Source organism: Natrix helvetica (genome assembly GCF_964273705.1).
Source record: "Natrix helvetica genome assembly, chromosome: 3".
NCBI lineage: Eukaryota > Metazoa > Chordata > Lepidosauria > Squamata > Natricidae > Natrix > Natrix helvetica.
Genome location: NC_138549.1, coordinates 92,135,113 through 92,160,295, shown reverse-complemented (window position 1 = coordinate 92,160,295; position 25,183 = coordinate 92,135,113). Strand labels below are relative to the sequence as shown.

General features: G+C 39.4%; 1 protein-coding gene across 2 annotated transcripts in view; it reads right to left on the bottom strand.

The window, feature by feature from the left end:
- The window catches only part of SYDE2 (synapse defective Rho GTPase homolog 2), a 52,220-nt gene extending 27,251 nt beyond the window's left edge, over positions 1–24,969 (bottom strand). For both annotated transcript variants that reach the window (XR_014175027.1, XM_081948805.1), the window contains exons 1-4: positions 22,966–24,969; positions 16,863–17,567; positions 6,196–7,292; positions 2,827–2,953 (exon numbers count right to left, since the gene is read on the bottom strand). Coding sequence is in view for 1 of the 2 variants with exons in the window: in XM_081948805.1 (XP_081804931.1) it covers positions 2,827–2,953; positions 6,196–7,292; positions 16,863–17,567; positions 22,966–24,520 (3,484 nt within the window). In the remaining variant the exon portion in view is untranslated. The remainder of the gene's footprint in view (positions 1–2,826; positions 2,954–6,195; positions 7,293–16,862; positions 17,568–22,965) is intronic.
- Between the last annotated feature and the right edge of the window lie 214 nt (positions 24,970–25,183).

Genomic DNA, 25,183 nt, shown 5'->3' with positions numbered 1-25,183 from the left:
CCTGCTCTAAAAATCCTTAAATATGCTGTTTTAAAAAATTATTCTTCCTCTGGAGAGTCCAAGGAATCAATCTTAGAACTGGAGAAATCTTAAAGCGCGTCTACTGGGCTAGCTGAATTGAAAAAATCTGAGGAGAGTCGGCACCAGAGGCGTGGCTTAAAGTTTTCAATTCAGTTCTGGGCAGATTGGCTGTGTTTAACCCTTCTTTGGACTCTCCAGAGCAGCGCCCTGGAAAACCTCCGCACACCTATGAACTCTCTAACATCTATTGAATATTTTTGAGGTGCATAAGCAATGGCATTCAACAGTCCAAACATTTCAAATGAAAGAAATAATTAACTCTCTTGCATAAGAAACCAAGAATGTACACTTTTTCTGAAAAAAAAAAAACATACTACTGCACAGACTCAACTACAATAAATATTTAAGAAAGACTCCTGCAAACCTATTGCAAAGGGCAGGAAAGCTGTTTGGGGCATAATATGGAATAAAATTATTTACATTTTACCCTTCTGATTTATAAGATCGTAGATAATACAAACATGTATAATTTTTCAGTGTGCATATAGCTGATATGTTAATTGTCTCAGGGAAATGACAAATTCCATCCTTATTGCCAGATGTAAAAGAAGTTCTCAAAAGCTTTTCCTATATTCCATGAATTCATAGCTCCAAGACCTTCTTGACCAAAAAAATAATTTGGATTTATACAAAGCTTACATTGGTTTCAAAAGAAGAGAATGGAAGAAAATATACACTAGTTTATTTGTTCAGTGGAGCAAACTCATTTCCCAGATTTAAAAAAAAATGAAGAAACCTACATGTTCAGCTGCCACCCTCAGACAATGTCCAGTTTGGAACTGGGGAGAGGAAAAAGCCACATCTGGAGCCCTAAAGCAACCATCTTTTCTCCTCTCTAGCTTTGTCTACCATGCACGTTTTAAGCAATCCAAGGTCAGAACCTTGGGTGAAGAAAGGAAAGGGTTATACATATATTAATATTATATATTAAATTTGTTTGCCACCCATCTCACCACAAGGTGACTCTGGGTGGCTTACAATAATAAAATGAAATCATAAATATATAAAATCACATCCAAACTACAATTAAATACAAACTATAACTAAAGATGGGGAAGAAGACAGAATATACAGGGAGTGAGATGGAGACTGCTATTAGTTGATCAACCACCTCCAGTGTGAAATTCCCCTATCAAGGCACCAAGCCAACTGGGAGAGCCAGGTCTCCAGGCTCTTATGGAAAATCAGGACCGTGGCTGCTCCAAAGGGCGGGGCCACAGCAGAGAAGGTTTTGATTGACGGGATCCACAGCATGTATCATAAACAAGCTGTGTTCAGACAAGTTTCCCATCAATGTACTGGGATTGGCAACTGAAATCAGATGGGTCATTGGTTCATGCCTATAGAATTTCTGTTTTCATTGAAATATGAACAAATTCCCACTTCCTTCATTAAAAAAGGATTTCATAAGACCCTTACAGCTGATTTAGCCTTTATATCAAGATGTGGTAGACATTAAATAGTAATTGTTACACAGTTTTCTTTTATTAAGCTATGAATATACTGACAGTATAACCAATTACATTGTATATATGATGCACAATGACAATAAAGGTTGTACTATACTAGTAGATACAATAAAGCACTTGCCATGCTTTCTTCAATGTACCCATGCTTTCTTCAATGTACCCATGCTTTCCATTCATACATATTGACTAGAACAGCGATGGCGCACCTTTTTTGGCTCATGTGCCACAAGTGTGGGGAGTGCAGGGGGGGTCGTGTGCGGGCGTGCTGCACCAATGCAATGCGCGACCCCCCAGTCCGCATGCAGGCACAACAGGCGCAACCCACCCATTTGTACATGCTTTTTTCACCCTCCCCAGGGTCCAGAGGCTTTATAGGAACCTGGGGAGGGCGAAAAGAGCCTCCCCCGCCCTCCCGGAGGCCCTCCGGAGGCTTCAGGGACCGTCCGGAGGCTTCCCTGAAGCCTTCAGAACGCTTAAAATGACCCTCCGAGCAAACCGGAAGTGACTTCCGGTTTGCTCGGAGGGTCGTTTTAAGAGTTCCGAAGGCTTCAGGGACTATCTGGAGGCTTCCCTGATGCCTTCGGAGCGCTCAAAACGACCCTCCGAGCAAACCGGAAGTCATTTCCGGTTTTCTCGGAGGGTCATTTTAAGCACTCCGAAGGCTTCAGGGAAGCCTCCGGACGGTCCCTGAAGCCTCTGGAGGGCCTCCAGGGGGGCGGAGGAGGCTCTTTTCGCTCTCCCCAGGCTCCTATAAAGCCTCTGGAGCCTGGGGAGGGCGAAAAAATGGCTTTTAAAAATGGTGAACTCAGCTGGCCAGCACACGCATGCGCGCTGGCCAGCTGACAGGGCAGCGCCTCGCGTGCCCTGACAAATGGCTCCGCGTGCCACCTGTGGCACGAGTGCCATAGGTTCCCCATCACTGGACTAGAATCTAGGACAGCATTTCTCAACCTTGGCAATTTTAAGACATGTGAACTTCACCTCCAGAATTATCCAGCCAGCACTCATCTGGAACCAAAATTAGTCCAAAATCCAGAACAAAACTGAATCTATATCAAATCTGACAATATTGTTCTTACAAAGTTAAATATACCCCCACCTTGCATTTAGTGACAAAATTTCCACGGTGGGCAGAAGTTAGTTCAAAAGACTTGATTTTAGGACATTATTTGTTAAAAACGTCCTTTAATATTAACTTATGTGATACACTGCACAATAAAACCCCAATGACGTTCTGAGCATTTATTTATCCTTCTATAAAAAGCAAATTTGTTACCTGTTATCACATTTATATCTGGGTACTGAGTTTCACATAGAGTAACTGCTTTGCTATCCTTCTCAAATGCCTCTCGGAGCTCTTTCTTCACAGCTGCCGACCCACATAAACGGTAGAGCCCTACAACCTAGAAATAAAATATAAATCTTACAGAGCAAGTTTAATATAAAAATATAAATCAAATATTTAACAGAATTGCAATTTTAAATATCTTTGTACTCAATATACCAAGATGTCCATAAAAGACTCTAAATGGATTAAAAGGAAAACCTGTATGAAATAAAATCTTTATCAGAAAAAAGCAAAATTATCCATGTTGCATTAAGTATTTCGACTGTGCTAAATAATTGTGGTAATGGAGAGGAAATAGCTATTTTAATTGCAATGAATAGAGTGGTATAATAGGACAGGGGAGACCAAAGTCTATCCATATTTACCACAAAAGCTTACAGTTTGTAAGCTTTCACAGGGACTTTACATTCAGTCCTAGTCATCAAACTGATTGGTTAGCTCCATCTTACCTTCAGCATTGTCTAACCTAGTAGAGTCTACCTGCCTACTCTATTAGAATCCTTTCCCAAGAAGTCAAGGAAAAATGTCATAGAGGGGCTTTCTCAGGGATAAACACTCATTTTGAATCAAATGTGCTGTTCAAAAAGCAACTGGACTTTATTGGTTTGTTCCTTGAAAATGTTTTGCTTCTTATACAAGATGCTTCTTCAGTTCTCAATTCAGTTCTTCAGAACTCAAGAAGCTTCTTGGATGAGAAGCAAAACATTTTCAAGGGAAAAAACTCTAAGAATGCCTAGTTACCTTTGGAAAAGCACCCTTGGGACAACCATGACCTTGATGATCGGGAATCTCCATCGACACTCACTTTGAAATACAGAAGCCTTCATCCTGAAATGAGGATGGACTCTTTCCTATATAAAGTATTGTCTGCACTGAAGGTGAGCTGTAAAATATGATCTATAGGTTAGGGTGTTGTGGGACCTAGATGTTTCTGGGTTGTTTAATAAGGTTAAATAAACTGTTAGTTACCAAAAACTGCAAACCCATTTTTTATCCCCTCAATGCAGCAAACCTGATGTAGTTATTCTTACAGTGAGAAAATGGAAAAGGATACACTGTACTATTATCTTTTTAATAAGAAATTATTCATATTAATTAAATTATGGTGATTCATTTATTGTAATTTGGACTTGCAAAGATGTTTTGTCTGTTTTTATAGAAGCAAATATTTTTCTTCTGCATGGTATAGCCAAATATCACATGAGTGTCAAGGAATCAGGGGCAGGCAATTTGCTAGCAGTAAACATTTAAAAGGCTCTTCTGAATAGGAACTCTTCTGATTAGGAATATATATGCTTTAAAGAATGGACCAACATAGTTTCAGAACAAAATTTAAAAAAAATCTAAATCATACCACGAAAAATCGCTTATTTCCTAGCAAAAGTAGAAGTAATCTTAAGAGGTTTTTTCAAAAGGCAATTCCATTACAGCTAACATAAAAGGGAAAATAAGTTAGAGTAAGAAAGTTGTATTATCTTAGCATTTTTAATGGAAGCTGGAATAGAAATTTAACTAATAACAATAGCACCTCATGTGCAAACTATGTGTAAACCCTCTTTTAGATGCTTCATTATTACAAATGAATTATTTCAGTTGTAGGGTGAAGCATTGTTACTGCACAATGCAATGTAAGAGAGTAAGACATGGAATATATCTGGTATTTTTAAAAATCCAAATATTTCTCATATAAATACATCCTGTTACAGTGATAGAGTCTAAACCAGAACTAAATATTTACATGCTACTTGAAATTCAGGATTACATTTTCTCTAACAAATGGAGAAGTTGGATAAACAATTCTTGTATAATATAAACTAAAACAGTATAAAAAAGCTTTAGTCATCAACATTAAATACCAAAGAGTATTATGGTACTTCAAATACTAACTCATTTATTACATTTTTGTCCAGAGCCCAGTCCACAAAAGCTTCAACCACAATATATTTGCTAGTCTTTTGTTATTTTTTCAGTTTCCTTTTGGAAATTTCTAGATTAATGGTCCTTAAAAGCACTACATTCTTATGGTCGAAGGGACAAGGTAAAGCACATTTAAAATCTGGCTGCATTTAAAACCTGAGATCTAAAAGGCTTAAACACAAGGCATTGAGCTTTCCCATAATAGGAAATCTTGCTCTCCATGCATAAAGATGTCCAGTGATACCCATTTGTTGAATACTGCGGTGAGATTTGTGGGTGTTCCTGGACTCTGTTACCCACTTATATTTTTAACCCCAGATGTGCATATTCTGCATGTATCTTTATATCTAAGGCTGCCCTGGAGCATCTTCTTAATCCTGTCAAACATTCACACTGTGATTCTAAAAGCATGGTGGCTGACAGGCTACCTGTTATACTGAAAAACAAATTCCCTACAGGACAGGCTACTTGTTATACTGAAAAAAACAAATTCCCTACAGCTCATGCCAAGCATTTTTTATAGCCACGTTAGACATCTTTTTAAAATCAGTTGGCTTCCCATGAATTTTATGAAGGCAGGAAGAAATCGTTCTAATGGGCTTCATGATTTCTGAGCTTTTGAGATAGGGAAAAAAAATCAGATATAGGTTACCTGAAGTGAAAGTAAATAATCCTATTATTCTGAATGATGCAACAGTCTGCTGTGATACTAGCAACATCTGTAGGGCAATGCCTACAATTCCCACAGAAGCAACATATAAAATTACCCTACAAGAAAAACCCTCCACTCTCAGCTTTGTTTAATTACAATTTCTGAATCTTACATCCTGTTTGATATTTTGCTGCCCTTTTAAATACAAATGCCACCATTACACTACTGGTTTGGAAATCCTAAAGGCTAGTCACCTAAAATTTGGCAAATACAAAAGAATTGTAGGCTGCACAAAAGATGACGATTCTTTTTGTTCATCTCATCTTGTACCCTAATGTTAAGATGATAGCCAGCTATCCAAATGAAGATGACGAGGTACAGGAGGTTGTATTCTTTGTATTTAAATAACAATGTATGTGTGTGTGTGTGTGTGTGTGTGTGTGTGTGTATCTACATATCTATCATCTATCTATCTATCTATCATCTATCTATCTATCTATCTATCTATCTATCTATCTATCTATCATCTATCTATCTATCATCTATCTATCTATCTATCTATCTATCTATCATCTATCTATCTATCTATCTATCTATCTATCTATCTATCATCTATCTATCTATCTATCAATCATCTATCTATCTATCTATCTATCTATCTATCTATCTATCTATCTATCATCATCTATCTATCTATATATCACAATGACAAAACTTTACTTCTTTACCTGGCAACCTCTTTTTTCAATCTCCGTAATGCACTTTTTCATCAAGAGAGGGACCATCAAACCTTCATTTTCCTTCTCAACAACCTTCCGAGCATCAACTCCGAAGAGTATCAGTTCTCGTTCTCCACCTGTTCCACCAAGAGAATTCTCCCACTGTTCCAGAAGAGTTAGCTTGACATAGATAAGACCTCTAGGCTCCAGTTTTACTGCCAACTGATGAGTCTTCGTCACACGAAAAAGAGCAGGAAGAACTACCGTACCATGGCAGCAGACCCGGTTTTTCCTTGGCATAGGCTCCCAGCTGAAAACCACTAATTTTAGATGCTGAGCATTTTCTATCTCTATGTTGAAAGTGTGATCCATGTCCAAAAATGTTGTTCTGCAAGTCAGCAAAGCGGTCCTTGCTTTATTTACTGAATCTACCTGAATTGCACAGAAGACATCTTTTGAGTCCATCCGTGGTGGTTTCAGATCCTCTGCACCATAGAAGTGAATGCTCATGAGTCCAGATATGTACTGGGAACATTTGGGTTGGTCAGCAAAAGTGTAGTGTCGAAAAGCATCAATGTCTATTTCTGATTTATTACCCATGTTACCTGCAAATACTTCCTTTCCTTTCCCAACTCTGCTTTCAGCTGCGTATTTCCCTGATTTTGCTATAAGCTCAGGAGAGTCTCCATCGCTGAGGTAGCCCCCTTTGCTGGAGGATTTGGAAGTCCCCCTGTTTTTCTTTTTATAGCTGTGTTGAGAGGATACACTGCTATCAAGATGATACCGGCTTATAACATTCCTGCTAGCAGCTGCTGTTACATTCCCAGAAGAAGCTAACGGTGCATGGCCTACCTCCTGGCAATTATTTTTAAGCAACAAAGAATTGTCTGAGCTATTATGGCTTGAATTTCCTTTGACACTGAGCTTCCTGCTGAGTTCAGGCAATTTTTTCATCTTCATGGAAAGTTTCCTGACTGTTCTTGGGGATTTTATTTTATCAGGGAAAGGCCAGTTTATCGAGCCACCTTTTTTCAATGGGTTTGGGCTTGGAGGAGAATATTCTGCTGTTCCTGTCTCTGCCTTGTTTGCAGACATGATTCCAGGACCTTTGAAAAAAGAAAAGAAAGAGAAGATAAAAAAAATACTTGGAAATGAAAAGACTAGTTCTATGTCAGGATCTGAAAAAATGTCTATTTGGAAAGATGATGAGCACCATCTACATCAGAGTTCCCCAACCTTTCTGATTTTGCAGACTGGGGGGCGGGGAGAGTTTTGCACATATGGCGGGCATGTGCACACAGCTCCATTTGTGCAAGCATGTGCACACAGCTCCATTTGTGCACAGCTCCATTTGTGCTTGCCCACCACTCGCACAAGTAGGGATGTGTGTACTTACCTGCCACCTCTGTGGTCCAGTTCCGAAGGCCTCAAGTACCTGTGGTGGGCTGGGGCCTGGGGACCCCTGATCTACATTATTCCCATAAATACCCCTTCCTGTGTGCCAGAACAACCAAGAACATCTGTCCCCCCTTTCCTTAAAAAAGACAAAGGGGGCAGATGCTACCTCAGAATCACTGACCCATTCCTCTGCTGATGGACCATTCTGCTTGTTTTGTTCTCTTGCATATGTTAAATTGATGTCTTTCAAAAGAAAAGCTGAATGCAGCTGTTTTGTTTCAGCATCTCTTCTGAAAATAAAATTCTATGATTAGCCTACACTGTCAAGTTCTGGAAAAGATTGCAAAACAAATTTTCTTTAGGCTCTTGTGCATTTCAAAGGTGGTAATTTGTTTTTTATGGTTTTTCTTTTCTTTGCAAACAAAGATGTATGCCTCTTCTCATTATGGCAGAGTGAACTTATGATAAATTTGGAATCAATTCTCCACAAATTTCCAACATGACTTATCTCTTTGAATCCACTAATAAATCCTTTCTTACACAATGTTTGTTATATTTATCAAAGAAATCTGAATTTCATAAACAACCAATGAAATTAGTTAATCAATATTGGATTCATAATTAGTTATTTGCATATTCAAAGTATTTTCTAAAAAAAACAGTTTAATAGGAGGAAATAAATAAAAATGCAAAACTGGAATACAGCAAACAATAATAGCAATTTATACACTATAATTTTTCATAGTGAAAGATGAGCCCCCATAAACTTTTGTTCATGGCTCTTACACCACGGAAGCGGAAGGCTCACCTAAACATTTTCACATCATAACCCTGTTTACTATCTAATAAGTCTACGTCTAATTCTATTACAAATATACAATAACTCTATTGTGTTCCAAATTCAGCAATTTCATATACCTAAGGATTAAAAATAGATGTTCAGTACAAACTGTCAACTGTAATTGAATATAATTGGGTGAAGGGGCTTTATCCTCTAGTATCCTTTGTGAGAGAACAGGACATCACTAGATCAGGGGTCTCCAACGTTGGCAACTTTAAGCCTGGTGGACGGGAATTCTGGGAGTTGAAGTCCACCAGGCTTAAAGTTGCCAACGTTGGAGACCTCTGCACTAGATCATACTGCCAGAATATGGAGAGGGGAAATGCTGACTTTGAGCCATGCAGTTTTTCAAGTTGGTATTTTTACGCATGTTTTTCAGCAATAAAGGGATTTTGGAAAACTTGATGGACATATTTTACATCACACCACAAAATACAAAGCCATTTTTCCTGTAGAATTGAGAGACAATAAGAATAATTTATTCTTTAATTTTTCCTCTAGCATTCTAAAATATACTCAAAGGGACAAGAAATAATATCTGGAAAGTACAGGTCCTAACCTAATCAATCCACCAAAGGGACCAGAATGGGCCTCCAGACCATCATTTGCTCATTTGTACCAAGAACACATTTAGCAATAGCACTTAGACTTATGTACCGCTTCACAGTGATTTACAGCCCTCTCTAAGCAGTTTATAGAGTCAGCATATTGCTCCCAACAATCTGGGTCCTCACTAAAAAGTAAAGCAAACATGCACCTGACCCTTAATTCAATTTTTCTTTCCCATCTAACAACCAACCAGGTCTGACTGCCTAGCTGAGACATTCAAAGGAAAAATAACCAAATAAAATATAAGCAAATGCTTATGAAAAACTTATCAAATCCCCCTATCACTACTTAGATACCTATATTATGGTCTGGAGTCACCTTATAGGAGAGCTGGGCAACATAAGTATTAATTAATTAATTAAAATTTTAGGGCGCTGCTGATAGCAGGAGCCCTGTTGCTTAGTGACCAAGTAGGCATTGTGTTTTTACAGCATCACACAAATCATTCCATTTTTTCCTGCAGCCTACCCAATTAGAAACAGATACAAATAAATAGCACCTTATCCACATTCTACAGAATCCCTGTTATTTTATTAAATGGAGGCTAAATCACTCTCTTTTCTTGCTGGAAAAGGCTTTGTTTTTTTAAAACTGATGAAGACGATTCTACTGCACAAAATATGTTTTCCAGAGCCTCAGTGAAAGTTCTTGTTTCACTCAACTGCTTTGCTTCTATTGAGCTATTTCCTTACATGGAATAGACTATTTCTAGCACACCCGCTGTGTTTTTCTGGCAACAGCTCATAAAAAATGTGGTATTTGATAAATCTGGACAAAGGCCTCTCTTGTACTGCAAATCACCACACAGTCTCACTAGTGGGTTGCACTGAGGCATTCCATAGTAATCAGGACAAAGTTTTAATTAATTCACATTAATCTTTCTCTGTCAGAAGCCTCTGGCAAAGGCTTAGAAAAGCAAGCCAAAATACAAAAAAACCTGAGAAGTCAATCTAACATTCCCGACATTTTATCTCAAACTTCCGGTGGCTTCATAAAGTCTTCCTATTCTTTCTTTATTGGAACGATAAATAATGTCAAAAGGACACTGGAACCTTTCTTGGCATTTATAGCATTATATATTACATACACAGAGGGAACAGACAACTTTTTGAAATCCACTACAACCATTCTGCTGACTAATAATTGTAAGTAATATTGTCACTATAGGCTGTCAGCAGCTGGCATTTCTAACTCAGTATTCCATTTTACAAATTATTTTTAAATCCTACTAAAAGGAGGTCATATGGTCATTATTGATCAAGTCAGAAAATCTCCTTTCAGCATAAAAATGAATGAAGTTTATTAAAAATTATGCAACATGTGTGCCTGTTCCTTCTGTACACACTATGATTTCACTTATTCAATAGAAGACCTATTTTTTAAGGATTTGAATCCACCACAGCTTCTAAAGGCTAAACATGTTTATGATTAACACTGATAATTCTGTTTACACTAATCACACAATGTAGAATTATGAAATGGTTCAATATTCTTAGCACTGCTTTTTATAATAATTTACATTTGTATTACCATATATTTATTTATTAAATTTATACTCCATCATTTCACTGTTGAAATTTCTCTGGGGGGAAAAAAAACTATGAAAAATCATTTGTCATAGCTTATAACATAACCAAGCAAACCCCAATCTCTACAACATATTGATCCTAAATCAATATAAGTCTATATAAGTGATATCTTCTATCTGTCTGTCTGTTTATTTATTTGTCTATCTGCGATACTTCAGAATTTGTTCCAAAAATACCAGTCTGCAACACTTTAAGTAGCCACATTTTTCTCTGAAACATCCCGGAGTGGACCTGGAAATTGTGCAACCATCTGAGGTACTTCTTCCAAATCATTTCTAAAGCAGTATATGGCTCATTTGCTTGTTTATGTGTGTATGTACACTTAAGAATTATTTTATAAAATCTTTATTAAAGAATTGTGCTGCAGTTTGCAGAGGATAGCCATACAATTCAGGCAAAGCCCCCACTGCTAAGGATGTGCAGACAGGTGCTATGGCTCACATACAAAGTACCACACAGCCTTTTACCATTATCCAAAATACTGCACAGTCCTAATTTCAAGAGCTAACTGGAACGATGCTTTTTTGCTTTTCCTATAAACAAAGTCAGCTCCATCAAAAGCCTTCACCTCCAATCACCTAAATCACATGTGAACACTAGCTGTCTATCTCCATGTGCATCCACTTATATGTAATAGTTATGAGCTCTGGCACTCCTCACTGTGAACAAGCATCTGCCGACAAGTCTCCAGTGAGGTAATGTGACTAAAAATGTTTCTCCATTATTTCAGAAGGCCAAAGCTATTAAGCCCTAAAAATTCAAAAGGACCACAAATCTTGTGCAAAAAAAGGAAACAGTGTGATAAAAATTACAAGCAATATGTAGACTTCGGGAAGTTCAATACAGATTCTAGTAGTTCATTTCAGTCTCTCCCTTAACTTAAAATAGGACCTGCTCCAATTTTCCAAAGGAAGCCTGAAAAAGGAAATAAACATAGTTCTATAAACATGGTCTCTAAAATCCTCACCAACAAGCACTATAGTTAAGATGGAAATAGCAATTGCAATGAAAAGACAGACTTATTTCGAGAAACTTGCAATTGCCTAAAAAGGGATGTTTTTTTTCCTAGGATAAGCAGTGTTTATACTTTTTGATAAGAAAAAGCTGCTCTTTCGTTCTAGAATGCTTTCTAATGGCAAGGGGAGTGAGACACTACTGCACTAGAGAAAATAAAACAATAAATTCTAAGGAACGTAGGAGTCTGTAGCAATTTAAGCACCGTGCCATCTTCTGGGAATGCAATTCCTGAAGCGCTTCTGTGCCATGTAATTTAAGACTGTTTTTAGTAATCCTTCAAGAGGAACAGTTCCGGTGCCATATTTAGATATCCGCACAAAGTCACAGTACTGAGGGAGAAAGGTACAGTACTTTTTTTTTTTTTGTAAAGAGGAGTCAGTAGGTCACCTTAGTATCCAGAACTTTGGAGGTGAGGGTGGTGGGTGCAGAATCAGCAATAGCAAAGAAGGGGGGGGGGGGAATGATGAAAGATGCATTGTTACGTTGCAAAGCATATATGCCTCTTTGGGACTTGCTGTGTAATGCTGCAATGTACGTTTTTAAAAAATGGCAGAGCTTGCATCATGATGTCTCCATTGCAGCTTTTGTTATTTTGTCATTATTATAATTGGCTGTGGATGGTCATAGGGCAAGAGATGGGGTGGGGAGTGGAATAGAGCAATGTTTCTCAATCTTCACAACTTTAAGATGTGTGGACTTCAACTCCCAGAATTCCCTAGCCAGCCATGCTGGCTAGGGAATTCTGGGAGTTGAAATCTACACATCTTAAACATGCTAAGATTGAGAAACACCGGAATAGAGTAAGTGGATAAAGCATGATGAAAGCATCCATTGTTCTACAATACAGGCAGTCCTCATTTAGCAACTGCAAATGGAACAAACAACTGTGTTAATAGCAAAGTGTTCACTACGTAAAACCACAAATATGCTTACAAGCTTACTTCAGCTTTCCCTGGCTTTAAAGGCTTGCAAAGGTAGCAAATGTGAGGATTAATCATAAAGTCAAAAAAGGAATCATTTTTAAAGTTACTTTTTCATTATTGTTGTAACTGTAATCCAGCACATAAAGTGTAGCTATTAGAATGATTCTTACTGTGTTTAAAATATCACTGTAGTAAAAGAATTATCAGTTCTACCGTCAATCCATATAAGCCTAACATATTTTGCTTACAGCTTCACATTCATATAATGCTAGCTTGTTTGGCTTAATATACTTTATGTAGTCATTTTGCCTAGATAAACTGTCATTTTCAGTTTAACTAAAATTAATAGTAGATACCTTAGCAGGATTAAATGAAATGTTAAGTATTCCTTAGCAATAAAGCCAATTACTTAACAGTAGAAAGTCTCCTCATCAATTATTTCATTCAAGAGATCCTTATTCAACTCACACAAAATCCCAAGAGGCATTTAAAATAGCTTCATTAACTCCATAAAGAAACAGTGTAGGATAAACTCATAAACAATGTCACCAGAGTTCATTATAGTCTCATAATCAAAACATTCAATAAAGCAATGACTTTTTTGCCTGTGATATGAACGTTCCTATTTCTTTAGTAAATGAGGGGATGTGTTACAAACCTCAACTAAAACAAGTGGAAAAAAGAATCACTGAATTACACTGCAATATAAATGCATACAGTTTACAATATTCCAGTTAGTAAATAAAATCCATTATTAACATTTTAGCAAAAGCCATAAAAATAAAAATGTACCAAGAAAAAGTTAACAATGCTGCTCAGCAAATGAAAACCTAATGTTAATCATCTTCCCTCAAACACACCAACCCTGAAACTATAGTGCTATGTTCATAATCTAGGAGTAAAGTCGTCCTGAGCTTAATGAGGCTATTTCCACGAAAACACACCCACCCCCACCCCCCCACCCCCCCACACACACACTTGTTTGCAGCTTATGAAGAAATATATATTTTGGGAAATAACATTGAGTTATTATATTATAACCTTTGTTGTTCCAAAGTATAACTAAAGTTATACCGTAGTATCTCCCCTAACGAATTCAAAGATTAATTAAGACATTTCTTTCCAGACCAGTAGATATAAAAACATAATTTGAGGATTGGTTTTGTCTTTCTATAAGGAGACATGTAAAGATAAAACTCACAGTGACTACAAAGAGAGGACATAAACATTTAGAATGAATAAGAGAAAACAGAAATATAATGCTCTCCAAAACTGGTTCAATCTTACCAAAGTTATAATTGATTTAAATAATTTACTGAAAGAGGTACTTTAGAATGAGAAAGATTCTTCTCTTCTGGATTCATTCAAGGTGCCACATCTTTTTCCCATTCACGGAAACCACCCTGGCTGTCTGTGCATACAAGTGCATACACAGATACTTTGCTAAGGGAAAAAATGAAGGGACAATTCATTCACACATATGAAGTTGTCTGGAACAATTTCCAAAACAATCATATAAACCTGGAAAAAGTCATAGCTGTATATATGCATTCCAAAGCATCTTTGTTGAAACATCTGCAGAGATGTATGTTCAAGATTATATGAAACTTTCAGAAGTCAGCTGAAATTGATGGTGTGGTTTAGTGTTTTACGCAATTGTGATGTATACTAGACTATATTAAGCAATTTTCCTTCTGACTTATTTGAAAAGGAGGATAGCGTGTAGAAAATCATGTAAATTATTCTGATATTTTTCCATGAACATCCTCTCTTAATATCGTAAGATAAAATGTAAAGTCCATGAACTTTCATACTTGAAGCCAGAACCTCACAGACATATCCAGTCCTTCAGGCTTAATATAACTTACAGGAATAATATTTAGGCATATGATTGATTTTAGATCCCTCAAAATCTTTCCCTAAAGCCACAATTTAAAAAATTATGTTGGATACAGCATGTAAGTTCAAGCTTGAGTAATAAATAAGTCTTAAAATGAATATATAGTAAAGGCAAAGGTTCCCCTCGGACATATGTGCTAGTTGTTCCCAACTCTAGGGGGCAGTGCTCATCTCCATTTCAAAGCCAAAGAGCCAGCGCTGTCCGAAGATGTCTCCGTAGTCATGTGGCCAGCATGACTAAACACCGAAGGTGCATTGAACACTGTTACCTTCCCACCAATGTAGTCCCTATTTTTCTATTTGCATTTTTATGTGCTTTCAAAATACTAGGTTGTCAGAAGCTGGGACAAGTAACGGGAGTTCACTCCGTTATGCGGCACTAGGGATTCGAACTGCCTAACTGCTGACCTTCTGATCGACAAGCTCAGCGTCTTAGCCACTGAGCCACTGTATCCCACAAAATTAAAATATAAAAGTATATAAAAACTTATCTCAAGGCAGGTAAACTGTCAAACTATGAAAATGTTAAAATAAATCAAAAGAAGAAGTAGAACTTCCTATAAAAATTAAGATTAAAAAAAGAGATTAGTTGGTATTTAATGAGATAAAATATGTACTCTAAATCTTTTCCTCCTACTTTTTTTTAGCATAAGGGATTCCCCCACCCCCCGAAATCTTCAGCAGCTTGAAGCTCCATTTGGAGTAAACCCCAAAATGTTTTCTATTTGCAAAGTTTGCATTACAGACCCCATAAACGATTAGAGAACAATCATAGTAAACGTATTTTGAAAAAATAAGTGTAGGTAAAATGAAATCCAGCTTAATTTTGGAGGGAAGCTGTCAATACCCCATTACCTGTACAACAAATGTACACATGTACAACTTGCTTCGTGTACACTTTGTTAGAAACTAAGTTATGATTGAACAAAAGGGACCTACAACATGTCCTTTTAGTTGTGATTGTCGCAGCAGCCCCGCCATCACATCAGCACGATTCAGGCAATTAGTTTGTAATTATGGCACCACACCCTCCCATGGGAACATGATTGCAATTTTCAATTTCCATTGCTGGCTTCTGACAAGTAAATTAATGGGGAAGCTAACTAGTCACATATAGTTGTCACTGTGAAAGACCGAAATTGGTGAATGTCGACATTCACCGGTGAATGTTGGTGAATGTCGACATTCACCGGTGAATGTCGACACATACCAATTTCGGTCTTTCACTGTGACATATATAACGAGTCAGCGTAACGCTTTACTTTTGCTTTTCAATTCGCGGCGTTCTAACCGCGGCGTTCTAACCGCGCAGGATCGCAGGTTTTTTAAAAAAAAGAACTCCGCGAACAGAAGACGCTTAAAAGGAAGCGAGGAGCCGAGGTATTAGGGTAAGGGTATTAGGGTAAGGGTGTCGAGAGGATAAGGACATACACCAAGCGACTATGTGAATGTCGACATTCACCGGTGAATGTCGACATTCACCGGTGAATGTCGACATTCACCAGATTTCGGACTTTCACAGTAACATAGTGATCACATAACCATGGGAGGATGTGACCTGCAGGATTCATAAACAACAAAGGAGACTGTTGGAATTGTTCCTGTGAGTCAGGGGTGTCAAACTAGCGGCCCGGAGCTTGATTGCATCATGCACTGGCTATGCCCACCCCCAGTTTAGCGAAGGGGGAAAAAGTCACAATAAGTCACGTGACGACATGACAACGCGGGTTTTGACACTTCTGTAAGTCAATGAAGTCACATCACATTGCAACTTGCACTGCATCATTTAGCGATGGAATTGAGATTCCTGATCTCAATTAGCATTGGTAAGCGAGGACTGCCTATTTTACAAATGTAATTTACCGTATCTTTCCTCAGAAGAAAAAAAAAATCAACATTTTTTGTAGCAGTTATTGATTCTCAATGTACCACTTCACAGTAATGGTGCCAAATAAATTTCTTTCCATCTCTATAGAATAGTCACAGTTTAATTGTTTTTATAATCTTAGCATGCTAAACAATAATTTGCCACCTTAATACATGTGTGATTTAAATAAAAACAAATGCAGCCAGGAGTTAATATGAAGTCAAAGAAACCAGCTGTGATTCAGATATGCTTCCTGCCCACTCTGACAGAGTAGAACATTAATATTTCCCAAAGGCCTGAGATATGGCGAAATCTTATAAAAATGTACTCTGATGCACACACATTATTAGGAAATGCATATATTATATGTACAAATAATTATTTCAGGTGAACCTGATATTCGTACAAAACGGATATCTACACATCTAAGTAGGTTAATTTTCACCTCTCTAAAACATGACTGTGTCACATGAGTATGGGGGAGGCAGACAGATATAATTGTACTGTAAGTTAAATGTTTACATTGCTCTTACCTCCTGTAGTAGCTTTAAGAAGACCTTCATCCACTGCAGACCCAGTCAGAGTATTGCATACAGGCTTTGGCTTTTGTGTTTGCAAATATTCCACTGAATGCACATTCTCTATTTGACTTGTTTCTCTAGGCTGACCATTTCCAGAACAGTCTAAAAATTGAGGAAGGCCTTCATTATGCCCTATGACTTTGATTAAATCATTCCCAGGTGCTATTTTAAAATTCAAGGCTTGGGGGTCCAAATGATTATTATGGCCACTTAGAAAACAAGGGAACTCAGGCTCATCATCTTCAGGGATAGGATTGTACCATATTTCTCCTTCATCATCTGCATCATTATCTTCACCAAAATCTAAAGTACAGTTTTGTAGTGCCAAAGATCTTGTTCCATTCCCAGCAGCATGTGCAGAACTGACTCTTCCTCTAGGGCTTTCCTGTCCTAGAAATTTGGAAAAAGTCTGAGGCATTTTTGGCTCAAAGAAAGGACTGTAAGATTTCAGTACCTGGTAATTTTCTCCTGAAAATTTCTTGTAAGAGTTTCCTTTTTCCAAACTAGGTACTCTCAGAGAACTTTGATGTAACCAGTTCCGCTTCTTGGACACAGTAATGCTAGCAATCTGAGGCCTGCACTCAGAAACTTCACTGGATTTCAAGTTCTTAAGTTCTCTTCTGCTCACAGAAGGTATGTAAACATTTTCGATCAGCTCTATAAAATCGAAGAGGGAAAAAAAATAGCATGTTAGATGCTATCAAGTTGTCATTATTGATATCAGGTGGACGTAAAATATTGTAACATAAAAAAGAGCCATAAAATGACACAATGCAATCAGATTTCATCCATGAAGATAATAATAGTCCAGTTGCAAAATGGCGAAACTTATTCTGTCCATGTAACAGAATCAAGGGTGATATGATTAAATACTACATTATAAAATGTGCTGACAGAAATACAAGCTATTTTAAAGATACAGTCCAAATGAATCATAGACACTTATCAAATATAAACTATCACAGAAAAAGAACTTGCAAAGCTAGTCATCCATCAGGATGATGGCCAAATTATTACCAAAATCTTGGTAATTTTCTCTACTGGCATCCGTGCAACTTCGTAATGTTAGAAAGACTTGTTATTAAATGTCAGGTGCTCCGTTAAACATGGCTTATATATATTTGGTATAGAATTGCAGTATTTTTTCAGTCCATGGTCAACATAATACATCAGATCCAGTCTTAATCATAACTACCTTTATATCTATTTTAATGAGTCTATGACAAATTTTATTTAGTGCCGCTAAATGCAATAAATTTAGGTTTTACTCAACTGCCTGATAATATATTTCAAAAGCTGTACGATTATGTCCACAAGATTATATAGATTGCTTTCTATTTCTCCCTATCTTAACTTATTTAAAATTATGCAATAATATTGTGAGCAGGATCCAATTTGGGTTGGTCACTGGGACCAGAGGTTTTGTCTTCTGAGCTTTCAGACTGGTGCTGGAGCCCATCCTGAGGGAACTTCTCTTTGGCAGACTATGTCAGAGTGGAAGTTCCCTGAAGATAGGCTTCAGTACATGTCTGAAATCTCAGAAGACAAAGCTTCTGGTCCTGGTGACTGACCCACATTGGATCTTGCAATATTATCCTGGTACACGTATATTTGTCTTCATTCGTGAATATTATGAGCAGTCACAAAATATGTTTATAGCTGAAGGCAGTTCACCTTCCTTTAAAGCCTTAATAGCCCTAACCCTAACAAGATCTATTTAAGATTGATTTTTAATAAATGTATTCCTTCTGCTTCTAATGAAACAAATACTAAAATGACCTGATCTTTTATGATCTATCCCACATTTTGACTGCATTGCTTTTAGGATTAAACTCATCTTTATGTCTCAAGCACAATCCCCATCTTTATCAGCTTAAGAAAACACTATTTCATATCTTCATTGTCAAGTGTAAACTCATGGATGTTGATATTACCTTGTCTTCTTTGTATTTAAAGGTAACACAGCCTTTTCTCTTTCTGTTTTTATTCTCATAAGGTCTTCTAAGTCTCCTTGAATCCCTCATTTAAATACATTCTAAATTTGCACTTGCTATCATTTAATTGCTCACTGTGCTAGTATTTATATTTTGCTTTAAATTGTATTTCTAAGCAAGATGCTATAACTCTACATGCCAAAAAATTGTTCACAACATAGCAAATCTTACTTCTTGAACATATCTGCTTCTATGTGCCTATTCAACTCTGTATAATTAAAAGGTACATTATAATTATGTGCATTGTAACCTCCCTATGCCTGTAAAACAATACGTGAAATATAATAATATTTTGCAACCAATACTTAGAATGTTTTTGCTAATTATATTTTTCTGAAGAAGTGTTTTGTAATAAATCTAGGAGGATTTAAAGCAATGAAACTTTAAACCTGGTATAATCCTAAAACAGAACATAAAACAAAATGTGGCTGCAAGCTTGAAAAGCATTTTCTACTACAGTGATTTAGTATGTACTTACATCGAAAAGTTGTAACATGAAAGAAAAAGAAACCATACTAAAATGTAACTGATTCTACAGTTAACGAGAGACCACACACTGCTAAAAGGGCAAGATAAAGAATGCCTATTAATGTAATTTAGTCTTTCTTCAAACATTATGAAAAGCATAAACACCTGTAAGGAGCCTTTTCACCTGAACACAGTAACATTGGGGGATGGGTCCTGAATAACTCGGCAGGTTTACTTTTTGGATTTTCCAGCAACACCCGGAGAGGATTTGTACAAAGGTGTGTAAAATTCCTGGAAATTCAGCAAACTTTAGAGGCAGTTGTAGTAGCTGGTATTGATTCCAATTCCTCCATGAAGAAAATATGCATAATTTGGGGAGACTAAGCAAATATTTGTAGTATCTCTCTCACACACACAGCATTTAGAAAAGCAAGCTTAACTCAAGCTAAGGTAGCTTGGCAAGTCATATTTCTCCACTCACTGAAGGAATCAGAGGGTGGATATGGAACACCCTTGCAGTACATCTACTACTTTACTGATTTTATGATTAAGCATGTTTGATTATGCAACTTGAATGCTTTTGAGATATGAACAATCAACCCGATGTCCTCCAGGTATTTTGAATTTATGAAATTCTGTGTGGGCATATAATTCTGCCTGTATCATGTTGTGGTAAAATGCTGGACTGGCACTAGGGAGACTAAGTCTACCCTTAGCTATGGAAACTTCCTAGATAACTTTGGACCACTCATTCTTGCTTAGCCTAGTGGCTCTAGCCTATGTCACAGATTGACGGCTGTAGAAAAAAGGGAAGAAGAGAATATTATGCTTGTCACTTTGAACTCCTAAATGAAAAATATGATACATATCTAACAAATGCATAAATTCCACTAAACCTTGACTATTATCTACGCTAACTCATAGCAATTGAACTTCAAGATACAAGGAAGTCATCCAACTGGCTAATTCTATAATAAGATAAATATCTCTGTATTTGAAGGCTAACATAACAATAGAAATAGAAATAAACTTTTTTTTTACTACTGTTTAATTCTGTCCAATTCCAGGACACTGCCTGCTGAAGTCCCTGCTGTTTTCTTGGCATGATCCTTCGAAACTGGTTTGCATTCCTTCCTTTCTAGAGCTGAGAAAAAAGTGACTGGCTCAAGGTCACCCAGGGCTTTGTTCCACATTAGGGACTAAAGCTCATGATCTTGTGGTTTCTAGCCTGATGCCTTAAGCACTATTCCAAACAAGCGCTCAATCTACAGATCAGAATATATTAAAATAGAAGATGCTTATTCCTACATTATAGATAGCTGTGTTTCTGAAGACTGGATTCTGAACAGTTTCCATAACCGTTCACACATAACCATACATGTAAAAACTAGATTTAAGGCTATGTCTTGTTCTTTTTAAAAAAACAAATAATTTAGCTGATTCAGAAGTCATTCAATAATGCAAGTGGTAGAATTAAAGGTTTGGTAAAGCTACACATTTCTGAGATAGCCTTCCTTGTCTGCTATATAGGCATGCAAGAGCAATGTGGTACAGTGCTTAAGGTGTTGGAGCATGGAGATTTAGATTCTGGTCCTTCCTTAGGTACAGAAGCTCACTGGGTGATTTTGGGAAGTCACTCTCTCTCAAGCCTATTCTATAAAATCTAACAACTTGCACTGAAGTAGACCAATAGATTTGGTCCATAATGTTCAGTGAAGATGCCTTCATATTGTAATGAACTGATTCAGGATGATGATGATATAGGCATACACAATAAAAAAGTCATTATCCCAACAAGTAATCAATCAATTGCCATTTTAAAAACCTACAATATCTAATTTCTGCACATAAGAACAGATCAGATCTGGAGTTAAGGCATAGTTAGGAAGGCTCTCCCCCAATTTTTTCCCCTTCATTGTAATTTTGCCATTAAAAGATAGTTAATTCTAATTTCTCCCCTCTTCCTCCCTGACCCTTTATTAACATTTAGTGAGATTCAGGCTTAGGCTGAACTATTGCAATGCTGGGTTAAAAGAAATAAATGGAATGAGACTTAGAAAGATTGCTTCACATATGGGTACTTGGATAAGTGAGTTATTAACTCACTTTAGCCACACACAATTAATATACAAAGGAAGCCATTTTCTAGAAATGGCCATGCTGAGTTGGCAGCTCTTCCTAGAATATTTCACCCCTCAGAATAGACAGAATAAAATGAAGTCACAGGGCTTCACCAGACCCATGTTTTTTCAATTTCTGCTGCTGCTTGAAGCAGGGATTTTGAAAAAGAGATGAGAAAAGTATTTATGTATATGTCACTGATATTTCCAGGAGTCCATGAAAATAAAATAGTTAGTTCAGTTTTGAAAAGGTTCTTATGTAGATATATCCAAAATAACCAAAACCAATTTAAATCAGGTCAGTTTATCCAAATCGGCTTTTTGAACTGAATCTGAAAATCAAACATTCACACAGCCTTTATTTCAACTTCTGAAATCACTTGCCTAACTGTGTATCAGATACAGTCTAACTGTTTTGGACTATAATGCTCATTACCCCCAGCTTCCCACCCAGGGAATGATGTAAGTTGTAGTCCAATTTTATTAGCACTGCCCATTTTTTTAATCTGCTGTCCAAAGTGTGTTGAATGGCAGCTCAGAGTTAGGGTTACAGTATGCTCAATCTAGAGATGATCTAATTAGGGAATGTCGAAGAACACATATGGAGACATCATTTGTGAACTTATATCAATTGAGAGAAATAAGAAGTAGATGTGTAGCAAATATCATGTGGAAACCCTAACTCTTCACTGGGTATCCAAATTCCTAAAACAATAACAACTTCTATATGTAACATGATAGAGTATACATTGTTGTCGTAGCAATTTTTCACAGGTTATGATACTAGCTACATAAGGATTGTCAAATATGCTTATTTCTCCTTCTCACTTGCCCTCTTATCAACAGGAGTTCCAAAAGCATGACACCATATGCTTCAAACTATAATAATGCAGGCAAAGAAAAACACATTTAAACTGTCCACATTGAACAGAAACAATTTGCACAACTATTAACATTTAACCAGACTGATCACACAGCAGGTTATGCCAAAAGGAACTCAACTGTGGTACGTTCCCAATGGAAAATGTCTAGCTCTGCTCTGCAAACATAGACAGAGACTCTTTCTCTACTGCAAACTTAGCCTGCTATTTACATTTTAGGATTTGGCATAGGAGTTTGCATGCCTTCTGGGTTAAAAATTAGGAGGGTTGTATAATATTGTGTAAACAAGGTTCAATCAACTTCAATGCATAAATCATGTATTCTAGGCTGGAAAAGTGAAGCTACCTTTTTTTGCTCTGGAAGCTACTGAAGAGATAAGCCAATTGGAAAAAGACCACATAGTACATGAGGCTTTGGTATCAGCTTTTAAAATGGCTGGTTTGCTAGGCTTAGCAGACATGCAACAAGCTAAATCTTTCACAATCACGGAGAAGCAAGAAAGAGGGGAAACTCTTAACAGCAAAAGTGGGACAAAGCCTTTAAGCTCTCAAGACCCTTGAAAGGAAAACAGGAGACCACAGAAATCATTACCTGTCAGCAAGATTCTTTGGTCTGAAGGGGATACTCGGGCCTTGGACCCTGGATCATTCAAGTGAGCAGGGGGTGAAAGTGTGAGCCCCTCTCCTCTGCCAAGAAGTGGCCTGCAACTCCGGGTAACCTTGGTGTGGGAAGATGGGGAGGACATCCCAGCTGTCCCACCCCGGCCTTTAATGCCCAAGGAGAGCAAGCGTCCTTTGTACATCCACTTCTGCAGCTTCCGAACAGTCATGGCAGGTGGCTTGAAGGGGCCCGGAGAGGCATTTTCTTGGGGCTGCTGGGGTCTTCCCTCTTGACTACACCTGGTTGCTCTTACTGGATCCACCATTTTGCCCTGGTCTCCATACAGCTCAGGGGCGAACAGCTCCCCAAAGTCTTCCTGGAGCCCCGGGGGTTGTGCTTCACCAAGGCCTTGGCTGCTGAGGTTCTTCTCACAGCTGCTGTCACCAGAGCTGTGTGTGGCAGCTGCCAGGAAGCAGGTTTCCCGGCTGGTGCCAAGTTCCTGAGGTTTGAGCAGCAGCTGGCCATGGGGCTCCAGCGGCTCTTGAAACAGAGAATGGAGCGCACCTTCGCTCCGACATCTCGGCAGGAGCGGCAGCTTGTAAGCGGAAGGCTGGGTAAAGCAGAGGCTCTCCAGACTCTTGCTGATGCCCTGGCGCCAGATGGGATTCTTGGCTGAGCCTTGGGCACTGGGATCGGATCTTTGCACTGGGGAGCATCCCTCGGTACAGGTGAAAGACCAGCGTAAATCATCACTCCCTGCAGCGTCCTCAGAAGCGGGCAGATGGCTAGCGGGCTGGGGTGAGGGTCCTCCAGCAGTGGGGCTGGCCGGAGGAAGATCGTGCATGGCGTGGATCAACAGGTAATAGGCCTCCTGGAGCTGGCTTCGCAGTTTGCCGGTGCTTTCTCTCGCTCTGGCCCTGCTGCCGCCGCCAGCACCCGGACCGGCGGTCGCGTTGTCTTCCTTGTTTCCCCGCGTTGCTTCTTCGGCCGTTGGGGCCGTTCCTTGGCAGCCCCAGCCAGGCAGCCTCTGGTTATCGTAATAGTCGTCTTCTTCGCTCCCGCCACCGCACTCCAGGGCCGGCGCGGGTTCCGAGCCCCTCGGGAAAAAGGAGGACGAGGAGAAGCAGAGCTCGGCGGCCGGCGGAGGCGCGCGGAGCTCCGGAGGGCTCGGCTGCTGCAGCGCCCTGTCTTCCGCGCGCTTTCTCGGAGGGCAAGCGCGGGCCACAGCGGCTCCCGGCAACCTTTCTCCGGGCATCTCCGCCTTTCCCCACCGGGACCAGACAGCCGACTCCCGCAAGGCCGGCCCCTCCAACGGGGACACGAGGAGCACTTCACAACCGCCCACCTGGCTTCCCAACTCGGGACACGCTTCGGTCGCCACTCCGTTTTCCAGGCAGGGGTGATGGAGGTGTAGGTTCTGCTGGGTTTTCCCTCCAAGGGCTCCGACGCCCCTGCCGCTTCTCTCGCGGGCGGCGGCTTCTGTGGCTAGTCGCTGCGACCTCCTACTTCGCAGCCTGGAGAAAGTCCTACGCAGAGGGTCAGCCATGCCTGGTCGCCTCCTTCAGTTGGCTGCCGTCAAGCGCAATAGGGGTGCCGCTGCTTGGCGGCGCCTTGAGCAAAGCGGAGGCGGCGGCGGTAGCAACGGCGAGCGCAACAGCTTGGAGCGTAGCTGACTAGAACACGCCATGATCTTCTCTAGCTGGTCCACGGGCGCCTCTCGCTCTTTACCGCCGCCGCCGCCGCTGCTGCTGCTGCTGCAGCTCGGGCTCACATACTTGGCATAACTGAGCGGGGTGAGAGGGCGCTCCGCAATGCGCATGTCTTACTGCCAAAGCAGCTTGGCTGAAGAGCGCTTTTTTTTTTTGACCGGAGCGCGCGCGCGGCCTTGCCTTCCTCGCGTTCCAGCCCCGAGGCTGCCCAGCCTGGGCCGAGACGTCGGGGGAGAACAACAGGAGAGGGAGGCCAGGTTTGCCCGGCTCTTCCCCCCCCTCCCCGCCTCCCCCCTTTCTCCGCCGCCACCTCCACACACACGCGCGCGGCGGGGGCGGGGCGCTGAGACGAACTCTTCCAGCCTTCGCCCCCTCTCGCTTCCCTCTTCCAAAATTAACCCTTTCCTCGACCGTCGGGTGCCTAAACCCAGTTGGATTAAACCCGTTTCTTTTTGGAGGGGAGAAGCCTCTCCTGCCGCCTTCGATCGCCCTTTGGGTAA